We start from the raw sequence: 11,537 nt of genomic DNA, 5'->3' as shown, positions 1-11,537 counted from the left end.
CTGAACTATGTGACAGCAGCTGAAGGGCAGCCTTCAGGACTACTCCAAAGGAAGCAGCATGTAAAAAGGAAACCAAGTTCAACATGATTTATAGAACTAAGAAACCAGGAATGATCGCCTTTCCCATTTTCATTAACATTAGAAGTGGATGAACTGTACAGAGTTAAGGTGAATACACAGTAGAGAAGACTACTTTTATTTGAAAATGCTTATCTAAACTGAATCAGGCTTAGTATTAAAAAAAACATCAAGGAAAAGTGTTAATTTAACCCCAAAATGATTACAGCAAAGAAGCTTTCATGCCTCACACAACTAAAAATCTTAGTGATAGACAATATGTAAACCACAGTTCCAACTGAATCTCTTGTTTTGTTCAACTAAAAAAGTCCTTTAAAGTTCTATATAGTAGACATACAGGCCCATATATATGTCTACTACAGGCCACTTGTTATATTCCCGTAGTACTTGAAGCCATTGAGAATGACTGTATTCCTTTATGCTTTTGAAGATTGCTCTTACGCAGGTTTTCAGAGCCTGTACTGTCAGAGGTGTAACAAGTGTGCTTCATATGAAGGTGGTCTTGTGTATGGAGAGGACATCTGCCTGGCTAGTGAGAACCCACTCAGGTTTGGGTCCTTTACAGAAATACCGCCAAAACAGAAGTCTGGCAATATATTAATTACCTTAAGGATTGTGTTGTTTGGGATTTTACCAGTATCAGGTTAAAGCCATTCATTCAACTTGAACACCATGTTTCACTGTACTCTTTAACAATCACTATTAAATTCCAGACTGACTGAATCTCAGCTATGTAACTGTTTACAAATTAAGTCCTAAGAAAATGCTCCCTTAACTCAGAATATATGGGTAAAGTTTTGATGCTAATTTTGATTTTACATAAACGGTGAAAAAAAGAGTAACCAAAAACTCAGTAATGGAAGTCAGTGCTTTTCTTAGAAGAATTCAAGTTGCACGTGGAAGTCTGTCAGTGAACTGTTTACATATTTAGGCTTAATAGGCACCGTTTGACTTGAGCTCTGCCTGTCACTCAGCGACAACTAGTGCTCTCTTCACACACAAAAGAACCAACCATCCACGTGCATATTTATGTCATCTTAAGTTACAGGAGTTGTAAACCAGTACACTGAGGAATGAAACACCACAAAAGTAGTTACAAAATGATGAAATGCGCTAAGAGAAAGCCAAGACAAATTTGCACTTTCTTAAATGGAATTGCTGGTTGGGAAGTTAGTCATGTCTGTCTGCTCCCATGCCGTCTCGACAGAGCTTGGTTCATGTTCACAAAGATTGCTCCAAGCACAGGTGTCACCAATACCACCTTCTGAACAGCTGGCCACACAATGCAGATGGGACTGCACTTAAGGGTGCTTTAGTGGTAGTAGAGGGTATTTCTAGGTTATTGCAAGTAAACTAGTTTCTAGTTTGCATTCAACAAGTTACAGAAAAGACAAAGACTATAGAACATTAACAACACAATACATTGTGCATAACAAGATTTCACAACAACTACAGCTTCACCTGTGGGAGACACTGAGATGTCTGGTAAATGCATAGTCTGGTTTACCATCTGGCAGAGAAGATTAGTCACTCTGAACAGCTGAGATGATTGCTGTTCTACACAGCAAGCATTTGCCTTTCTACTTTTCAGCAGAAGATAGTGGCTGGCAGGAGTAAAGGGAAGTTGTAGCACTTCATAGCCATTTCAGGTGGCTTCTGTCATGAAAAGTTCAGGAGTATGAATGTTTACACTCATAACTTGTGCAAGTTAGTGGTAACTCAACCATACCATCATGCTTATCTTCTGAACATGAGTCCAAGAAAGCTTTCAGAAAAATCTTCCTGCTAATCTCGTAATAAGACGACAGTATTGTCAGGATCCTACTTTTTTTTTTTTAACCTAAAAGCTAAGAACACAACGAGGACAGTGTGTCAGCCTGGTTAAGTTGGCCACTTCATTTAGGAGGCACAGGAAAATATATCACACTGCATAATATCAGAGGACTAAAAATTATGCTTTCTGAGTCGATCTCTGCCAGGCACATGGGTAGACTGCAGCATGGGCCATTCTTCACCCTTCCCATGTTTTGTCAAGGTAAGTTAACTCCTCTTAAGCTCCTCTTAGAAGTCGGCTGGGGATTTCTCACTGCACTGCTCAGGGGAGAGTTCCATCCTTGGCAGAGGACTCTCTTCTTTCATCTACCAGCAATCCACACATACTGTCACCATAGTATGACTGCACGAGTTAGCTGACTTCAAAGTTACTACACTTACTGCTAGTTGGTTTCAATTTTGTAATTGACAGGAAGGAAAGAGTCATTGCAGAGGTCAAGCTGCTTTAAAACAAGCCTCCCGAGATTTAAGATTACTTTTTTCACCACTGAAACAGTACTAAAACTTCACAAGAAAATACTACTTCATTTGGGCCTTTACTGAAGCCTTGAGAAGACAAAACGTTCTCAGATCACTTTGCTCTCATTGCTGCATTTATATGAAGAGGTGAAAAAGTTGCACCGTGAACCTCCTTTGTTCACAACCTCTGTAGTTCTTTACCTTGCTCAGGTAAGTGGTTCTTCAGATCATCAGGGTTTTGAACTAATAAGGAAAAAAGAAAAAGGTACAGAAATCTCTTTAAGAAGCTGAAGTGATAGTTCTTCATTTAGAAAACAATCCAGAACACAGCAGAAGAAATTCTGAAAGTACTGTTAAGTACTGTATAGTACAGTAAAGCTACAGATACTGTCCCTCCCCCACCACATCTTCACCAGTAGCTTCAGTGACACTATACAGAAAATAGATCACACTGTCAACATGAGGGAAAGATCAAAAGACAGAAGTTAGCTAGCTATATTGTTACAGGATACCATTTGAAATATCATTTTAAAAGTTTTCAGCGCATAGTACTTTTAGGGTAAAACTTTTCTTTTTTACCATTTTCAATCCCTGCAAGTGCTGCTTGCTTGTCCGTTTCTGATTCAGCTTCATTCTCATCTACATTGTAATCAACATCCTTGTCCTGGTTCAGTGCTTCATGTTCCTGTTTGTCTGTAAAAACATAAAAATTAATTAGTTTTATGCTATACCATAAGGTCATCTGCACAAGAAACAGATGTTCCACAGAATTTATTTTGCTGCTGAATTAATTGGTTTTGAAGTGTTAAATTTCAGAGCTAGCCTTTGCTGTATATCTTTTCTAGAGAGGTAAAAGACAGGATCTTTTGGGATTTGGAAAGTGTAATAAAATTCAGCCAGCACTCAGACAGAAAAGAAAAGCATTAAACAATTTCAGAATACAGTAAAGGACAGCCTAAGGAAGAGTAAAACCTGAAACCAAGGCTAAAAGCTTGACTAAAACTGTTGCTTTAAATGTATTACCACCAGTGCTAAAATGTATCTCAGCTTCCCCTCTTGTAGTTTGTCCACCAAACTAAAGCTGTGAACATAGCATTTAAACAAAACAAAAAAAAAAACCCGAGTATTTTATGTGCTAACTTGACACAAAAGTGCTTTTCTATAAAAGATTTTCTTCACTCAATCATTTAATTATCTAAACTTTTATTTCTTATGTCTTATGATTTCTTTATATAAAGAAATAGATAAAGAGCTCTTTATATAAAGAGCTCAGAAGCAAATGGAAAAATTATTTCTGATTACCAAACTACTACCTTTATTTTTCAGTTAACCAGCCAGAAAAAAAAAAAAAAAAAAAAGTAACAGCATAGAGGTGTAAGTGCACCCCAGTCAACAGAGATGAGAGTCACTGGTTCTGAACATTCTTAAGCCAAACCCTGTAATTAGTAGCTGGCTTAGAAACAGGCTTGAAAATTTTTAGCCTCATGTTGTCTGTGTTCAGACCACCACATCAAACAGATTTTTACAGCTACAGACCTAACGGTCTCAAACTTTTAAAAGAAGCTGTTATTGACAGAGAGAGGATACTCACAGAATGCAGAATTTTTTTTGTACCGTAGGCTCCTTTGGCTACAAGGAACCTTGGTGGTAAGGTATGCTACTTTTGTTGAACAATCGAGCCTGAAGAACATCCTGCTAGTCTTTCTAGCTCAAAGAAACTCTGACCTTTCACGGGCTACATCTGCGTATTTATTTCCATTAAAATGGAAGCCGTTTAGATAACTTATATTCATATCTCTCTGGCTGATAGCCTGCTCCAGCCAGCATCTTTCTGGACTAGTTAGAAAAATATTCTTTTAGCAATGCAGATGAGATTATTTATCCCTGCCAAGTTATCAACAGTGTTAACATCATTACTCATGATTCTATGAATGCATTTACTAGAAAAGCATTAACAGCATTTTTTTGTGTGTATCAATGCCTGGTCTGACTGCCATAAGGCTTCCTCTTGACTGCTCTGGGCTACTGGGTCCACCTGAGACCAACTTCCTCACGACACACAGAAGGATGTCTAGATTCTAGTCAAATTTAGGCACAACATCAATACTCTGCTGCTTGGTGCCATGGAGACATGCAGTTCAGGGTCACACGTGGTTGCTGCCAGAAACAAGCACCCTTGCAACATCTGATCTGCAGTTTTGCAGACTCACAATAATAAATTTTAGATACCTGAAGTCTTAGGTCAAGTTTTATTCATGCTAGCTTATTTTGAAATAGGGATAAATAGCGTTTGCACACTGACACTATAAAAAGACTATCTGCAAAACATCAATATATAGTATCTCTCTATTTACCAATGTTTTAGATGGTTAACATCTCATCCGTTTCAAATGCATCATATTCTTATAAAGGCTCATGTGCAGAAAGTTTCGGGGCTAATTTCCCCAAACGCCTTGTACAGCCAATGGAAAGAGAGAGCGGAAGGCTGCTATGGTGATGCGGAAGAATTCAGCCTGGTAGCTCCATGTTGCACAAACAGAAGCCTCCATCTTTACCCGTGGACTGTAGAAGACTGCTGGGAACTGACTCACCTTTTACATTTCGCACTAACCTTTATGAAACCTTATAACTAAGTCTGGGCAGCTGCCACCACTGTTGCAGAAATCATGCCCTATTCCACACTTTCATTTTGTTACTGTTCTTAACAATACATGACACGCTACCAACCAGCTCTTCTGGGGGGCGAGTCATCCTGCTTAGCATCATAGTTTACAAGCTGCTCCCTCTCAACTTCCTCACTCTCAGCCTGCTCTGCTGCTGGCTGTAACGCATCTTGCCCAGCTACTTGTTTTTCATCTTCAGATGGATTCAGCTCCTTCTCTGACTCAGGCAGCACCTCCTTATGACCTGCTGCAGCGTTGAGTGAATCCTGTGGGTTTTTCAGTTGATTAGAAAGCTGCTCCTCTTCTGCCTTAGGCTCCTGTTTTCTGATGTCAGCTAGGTCGCTTATTCTTTCTGTAAACAATAAAAACGATTCTGAGTAAAAAACCTAATGCCTTTCAGTGGTGGCACACATTAAAAACCTTTAAGTAGTACTGCTTTATCTGTCTCATTCGATTCTTGTTTTTCCTCTGAAAGAATATCTTTCAGCCACAACAGTTGCCAAGATAAAAAGAAGACAACACATTTTTCCTACTGGAAACAGCTAAAGGATGAGACATTGTTCACTGTCAACAGATCACACTTCTACCTACTTAAAATTTTGGTACGGGCAGTTAATAAATTGGGCAGGTGAAACAGAGCAGTTGAAATAAAAATTGCAGTGTCCTATATAAGCATCAGGTTTCTGTGTTACATTTCGCTACTAACAATAAAACTGATGTGGTGTTCAAAAGTAGCTCAGGACAAAGCAGTCACAGATTTGCAAGTAAGTCAAGGCTTTTCTTATTTTTAAGTATGAAGAGGAAGTGCAGGAGGGATATTACTTTTAGCAGACGTTACCACATCTTTTTTCTTGTGTATCTGTATTTTTAACTAAAAAAAAAAATCACGATAAAATTTGCCTGAATATACTAGATATAGATGTTGTCTTCAATTGATAGCCATCTAAAAGATAGCTTTCTAAAATGACTTGTATGCTCCCAAGATTGTAATTTAAGATAACATGTAAGAATTATTACATACAAAATTTAATTTCTATCACACACAGTACTATATGAGACTGATGCACAAGGATACATCCATCCAAATTAATAGTTTATGAGAGTTTAGAGCCAAAAGCAACCATTAGGTTAACTAATCTGATGTCCTGCATTGCATTTTGCTCAGTGACAACACTTGGGAAGCATGGATGTGTGTTTGTTTAAAGCCTAACTTTCAGCTATTCCACAGGGAGGGGTAGCAGGCTACATGTATCAAACTTACTAAGAAAGAAAATTTTAAACATGCTTGAAAAACATTGCTTCCAATAGCAGGGTATTTTCTCCATATTAAATGAGGAATAGGACTCCATAATTGTAAATATTCCTATTTTCCTTTACATGCAACATGTCAATTACAACAAAACTGAACCAGTAGAAATGCTAGTAATCATACCTCTCCACAGCTGAAAAATTTATTAAAGTTCAATCTACTGGTGTCACTTTTTCCACCTTGATCTTGTGTACAATAAATGTTTTTCAAATGTTCGATTAAATTAGAAACATTCTTCACCGGTTGCTAGTAAGACTGATTTCCATCTCACCTTTAGCCTGCAGCGGGTCTGTCTTTTTTTCTGTAGGTACTGCTTTAGGTACATCTTCTTTGGGTTTCTGCTGTTCCAAGTCAGACGGCTTGAACTCGGTTTGCTTCACAGCTGGCAGTTGAATATTGACCTACAAAGTGAATGTACGCCGATAAGCAATGGTCTATATAACTACTGCTGGATTTGGAAAGGGAAGTGGAAGTTAGGAAAGAATTCCATAAGGGAAAAAAAGTCCTAATACCCTCAGAAATACTTGGACTGAAGTTTTTATTGGTGATGGAAGTACCATACAATCTTGAACATGGAGTGATGTTTCTATTTTACAGCACAACACATCAGGAGAATTTAATACATCTTCTTTAATCTAATTGCAGCTAATGATAAAGTTACTGTTCTTGGTTAGTGTTTCACAAGAACCGCTACCTGTTTTTCTCTGAGGGTCACAGAACTGTAACCCACACATTTCTCCACTGTTGCCCTGCTACCGCGTCAGGGTCAGCAGCGCAAAAAAACTGGATGTCATTAACTAATGTTAGTAATCTACAGGGACAGGTAAACTGAGTTTAAGCAAGCCTGTACAGAACTGGTCTAAAACAATGCTGAATGCAGGATTAAGAGAAGAGAAACATAAGCCAACTAACTAGACAACGGTATGTGTTTAACATGATGGAGCTTACTTAAGAATGTAGTAAAAACTGGTACTAGACTGCTCTCAGCATTTAACCTGCTTAAAGATCAATGGCTAAGATGCACACCACCTTGAAGATCTTCCAATTCAGCAATTAAAATTTTATGTACAACTTCTACTCATATTCGCATTTAATTGGCTGAGAGCTGTGTCAATTCAGTTCACACAAACAGCAAACATGGAATGTGCCTGGAGCCCATGCTGCGCTATACCAGCTTTGCTGCCAAAACCTACACTATGACAAAACTGTTTGTTCTATGGGGATTTTTTGTTGGGGTTTTGTTTTGTTTGAAGAAAATCAAAAGACACAAGAGAAAGAACAAGCATACAGACATTTAGAGATATAGAGCTTTTTTTACACATGGTACTATACAAATCAATAGGCAACCTGGTGGTACAGAAAGTCATACAGTCAAAAGGAAGTTTTCTGTTACAATTGTCGGTAAGACTGTAGCTACCTGTTGTTCTAAGCAGGCCAATAAAACACTAGGTTGTCAAGTGTCCATAGAGTCATTTAGAAAAACGTCCGCAGAGAAGTGCAAAAACAAGCAAGAGGCCAAGGTCACAGAGGATTTGTAGGATATGATTACTTGGCCGTTTTGAAAACGTTTAAGCTCAGTCAAAGCCAGGCAGAACTAAAGACCTTGTTGGGTCAATACCATGAAATCCAACACCAACAATAAGTAATACGGCATCAACTCTTATGAAAGCTTGAGAAGCAAGTATTACCACAGAGTATTTGGTTATTGCAGTAAAGATATTCAGAATAACTCTGTCCTCCTTCAGTCATTGAAACGAAAATGCTGTATTTAGAAATGTTTCTATTTTATAAATAATTCAGCCTCTTGAGGTCACTCTACAGTATAAATCATCAGAAACTGAACATAAGACCATTTTTCACTTTATGCTGGGCATGAATTCTGTAAAAACACTGAGCCTGCACTTAAGAGCAAGAAATTACCTCTTTATTAAACATGCAAAAGCCCTTAACTTATATTATCTTAAATTTCTAGATCAGTAATTTTTAATGACAGCGTCAAATAAATCAGAAGGGTGTATGCTGAAAATTTTTTAAGTTGAAATGTTTGGATAAAAAGAAATTGGAACATGTATATTCCTCAACTGAGAAGTATATAGCATTCCTTAATATACAGAGCTGTAAGAAAAGCTGTATACCTACTAATCAACCAACACTCCATTTTCTTTCTCTGTTTTATTTTAACACTGACTTTTCCATTACCTAAGCATCTACACCTTACAAACAAGAATTATTCTGGCTAAAAACATATATAGATTTCCTCAGGGTCATTCTGCGCTACTGATAAATAACTCAGCTTTTGTACAAGCAAAAAGTTGCAATTCTTGGGCAAGCAAACAACTGAGAAGGTTACAGCTGGACAGGTGTAAGCTGTTTTACACCTTATAAGAAACACTGTCACAGACACTAGGACACACAAGCAGACAGAATTTATTTAGGCTGTACCTATATTAGTGATTATCTCATCTGGGACCATCCTATCCCTAGATTAAAAGGGGAACAGATAACCTGCCCTCCTTAACCTACTGCCTGCTCTGAGTTAAGATTGCCTCCAGCTATGGCACTTGTTTCAGGAGACTGACATTGTCCTGCAGAGGGTCTTCAGCCAAACTCCTCAGGTTCCTTCTGGGATGACTTCCCTTCCAAACTGGAATAATACGGTACTGGAATAATACTGGAATACGGTAAAAAAAACCCCAAACCACACAACAAAACAAAACAAAAAAGCAGATGGTGCAAATGATTGTAATGAAAGTCTGTTGCAAAGCCACACAAGAAATCCAGTCAACCACCTCTCTGGTATGGTCTTCCCCACGTCAACTTTACAAATAGTATTTTACATCTTGACATTAAACAAGACACATTTGCTTGACAAACAAATGTATCATCTTCAAATGATGGGCTTTTTATTTACTTATTACTATATATTTACTATTTCTATGTATTTACTTGACACTTGATAAAAATTGACAAACAAGAACTTTCACTTTTTTTTTTTAAAGGGATGGCTAGCATTTTCTGTCTCTTATGCTTCATTCATCACACAGCCGTCATACAATGCAGGTTCCCAGGATAAAAGGTCACAAGCTTCAGCAGTTTTCTCTCACACCATTTTACATGAAGGATTGGACACAAACTGAAACCATTACCTGAACACCTAGGGATCCTGGGGCAGATGTTTCAGCCATTTTCTCCCACCCACTTCCAGCTATTTGCAAAACCCAACTTCAATCCTCGTTGCTTTACCCTTTCCACTTCTGAAGTCATCAAATTGTTTCTTCCAGTAGCCTTTTCCTAGCCAAAGAGAAAAGGGCATATACCACCGAACCCCTACTGCCTTTGCAATGAGAGTTCGCCACCCAGGTATGTGGGAAAGGCCCCATTTCAGTCACATGTAAAAGATGTAACGCCTGTAAGTGGTGCCCGTAGTCCTGAAGAAAGGGCTGCTTCAGCACATAGAAATAAATTAGTTGCCTTCTCACCCGGGAGCTTCATTGCGTGTTTCCAGGGCCATCTCTATCAAGCTTAACTAATCCAGTCCTATCCCTGAGCAAATCCTGCTTCACTGAAGAAGCATCAATAATGCACATGCCACGACAACACAATGACCTGAAATTTCCTTTTCTCAGGGTTTCCTCCTACCCTCTGTACCCCAGGAAGAAAGAGTCAGATGGCACATGGCCACCCTATGCAGCAAACTTGCCCTATCCTAGTAAGCCTTCTCACGTCACATACAGCAACGCCCTTTGTGGTTCTCTAACTCGGAATATCCAAAAGCAAACAGCTAAGACGCTTGATCTTCCCCTCATTCCCACAGTAAGAGGCTGACATTAGGATTTCTGTGAAAATTCATAGCTGATGGCTGAAGACCCTTGTACAATATCATATTCAAGGCTTGCTGCTACTCTGACATCACTCACAATTTATGCTCATCTACATCTTCAACACACAAAGCAACTATGCCTGTTAACAAAGTCAAAAGGAGCTGTGAGACAAAGCTCAGCAGTGTAAATATTCTTTAATGGGCTCCACACCACTCCCAGCATCACCTCTCAAATTCTGCCCATCTCAGAGACAACGATTTGGAGTCTCCTGCGGGACCTCTGCCTGTTCTGTCCTTGGAATCACCCCATTGCCCATAGATCACAAACATTCAATAAACACAAAGGAAAGCAGCGAAAAACTTAGTAAGATGGGCTAGTGCTAGGTGGAGATAGTAGAAAGGTGGAAGATCCCTTAAGAATTACAAAGAAAAAGATTTTTAAGAAATCACTCAAACCATACCTGGCTCTTTTTCTTTGAATCTTCTGAGTCTTTGTTTTCTTTCAGTTGTGCTACATCACTACCCTTTTTTGTAAGCTCATCTATCCTTTCTTCACATTGTTCTTTTAATTCTTTCATCTGGTTGATGCACTGTGACCTGGAGAAAACATGAACAAGTCAGCAGTTGTTAACTTCCATCCACATTCTTCTAAAATGTTCTTTTGTAAAATGAATTATTCTTTTTTTTTTTCCATTTTATTATTTCTTAGTTCTATTATCTCTGCTTACATTTGAGAAGTCAGCAGGAAAAAATGGGGTGTTAACTTAAGTCCTAAGAACAAATCTCGTGGTGCAGGCGGTCCAAGTTCTACCAGAAGAAATTAACTTAAACTGCTTTTGTTAGACCAGCTCAACAAGCTACATGGATTTGCTTGTCTTCCACTAACCAGTTAATTTCAGTTAAGTCAAAGTCAATTTTGATCCCTGAAGCATTTCTAGTACGATTACAGAAATGTGTATTTGGATTTTAGCTAGGAAGTGGAAACAGCAAGGTACTAGATGAAATAAAAAACAGGTGTAAGCTACTGCTAGCGAACTGAACACCCCTTCTCAGTATTTCACCAAAGTGCAGTGCTGCAAAATGTAACAAAAGATACGTTAGAGAAATTGAGTTTATCAGTAGCTATTTTAAGTTCCAAAAAAGAGTATTTCCTAAAGATGCAAATATTGTGTATCTATTACACAGTGCCATTCGTGCCTTAACCTTCGTGACACCAGGGGCCTGCCTGTCCCTAACAGCTCCATAACCCCTAGGCAAGCCCTTCCCTGTTGTGGCAGTGTTTTTTTCTGAAGCTGCCAGTGTTTTCCCCTTTTGTGGTTGTGCTGAGGATCCTGTACAAAGCCCAGGAATGTCGTCCACCTGGGTTCCTCAGGGG

General features: G+C 38.7%; 1 protein-coding gene across 4 annotated transcripts in view; it reads right to left on the bottom strand.

The window, feature by feature from the left end:
- Positions 1-175: 175 nt before the first annotated feature.
- The window catches only part of GOLM1 (golgi membrane protein 1), a 38,810-nt gene continuing 27,448 nt past the window's right edge, over positions 176-11,537 (bottom strand). For all 4 annotated transcript variants that reach the window (XM_063319339.1, XM_063319340.1, XM_063319342.1 and 1 more), the window contains 5 exons: positions 10,624-10,759; positions 6,614-6,743; positions 5,098-5,385; positions 2,950-3,063; positions 176-2,613 (listed from right to left, as the gene is read on the bottom strand). In XM_063319339.1, coding sequence (XP_063175409.1) covers positions 2,549-2,613; positions 2,950-3,063; positions 5,098-5,385; positions 6,614-6,743; positions 10,624-10,759 — 733 coding nt within the window. In that variant the 3' untranslated portion in view covers positions 176-2,548. The remainder of the gene's footprint in view (positions 2,614-2,949; positions 3,064-5,097; positions 5,386-6,613; positions 6,744-10,623; positions 10,760-11,537) is intronic.

This window comes from Chroicocephalus ridibundus, chromosome Z (assembly GCF_963924245.1).
Source record: "Chroicocephalus ridibundus chromosome Z, bChrRid1.1, whole genome shotgun sequence".
NCBI lineage: Eukaryota > Metazoa > Chordata > Aves > Charadriiformes > Laridae > Chroicocephalus > Chroicocephalus ridibundus.
This window is presented reverse-complemented; position numbering and strand designations above follow the sequence as displayed.